This window comes from Tupaia chinensis, unplaced genomic scaffold (assembly GCF_000334495.1).
Source record: "Tupaia chinensis unplaced genomic scaffold, TupChi_1.0 Scaffold000558_1, whole genome shotgun sequence".
Lineage (NCBI taxonomy): Eukaryota > Metazoa > Chordata > Mammalia > Scandentia > Tupaiidae > Tupaia > Tupaia belangeri.
In genome coordinates this window covers 1,943,284-1,943,773 of record NW_006160070.1, presented here as the reverse complement: position 1 = coordinate 1,943,773, position 490 = coordinate 1,943,284, and the positions used below count along the sequence as shown (strand labels likewise).

The 490-nt window shown below is 70.8% G+C and overlaps 1 protein-coding gene across 1 annotated transcript in view; it reads left to right on the top strand.

Annotated features, from left to right (window-relative positions):
- Positions 1–490, top strand: part of GATA5 (GATA binding protein 5) — a 9,737-nt gene that overhangs the window by 750 nt on the left and 8,497 nt on the right. Inside the window, exons 2-3 of the mRNA XM_006157731.1 lie at positions 172–314; positions 365–476. Coding sequence (XP_006157793.1) covers positions 172–314; positions 365–476 — 255 coding nt within the window. The remainder of the gene's footprint in view (positions 1–171; positions 315–364; positions 477–490) is intronic.

The following is a 490-nucleotide window of genomic DNA, read 5'->3' as shown; positions in this document are numbered from 1 at the left end:
CCCCAGCCCGCCCCCAGCCCTCCTAGCTCTGACCCACGCCGGCGCAGCGTGCACACTCACCCTACAACGAGTGCCCCTCCAGCCCAGCCAGCGGGGCGGGCCACAAGGGAGCCCTGCGACCCAGGATGTGTGGGGCCGGCCCTTCCTAGCCTCCACGGACCCGGCTCCCAGGGCGAGGGTGGTCGAGGAGGTGGGCTGCACCGCGGATTTCACAGGAAACCCGCCTGCCCGTCTTCGCGTTCTGGACCTGCCCGACCAGCCCGAGGAACGCGCCCACTGGGGAGCGGGAGAGTGCCCGCCCGTTGCAGGCAAAAGTGAGCGGAGGGCGCAGGGGTGTGACCTGGACGCCTGCCTTTTTCTACAGGTCAAGACCACGCCGAGATGTACCAGAGCTTGGCGATGGCCCCGAGCCCTGGCCCGGCCGTCTACGCCGCCCCGGGCGCCTTCCTACACGCTCCGGGCTCCCGCTCCCCCGGGTTTCCTTTCACCC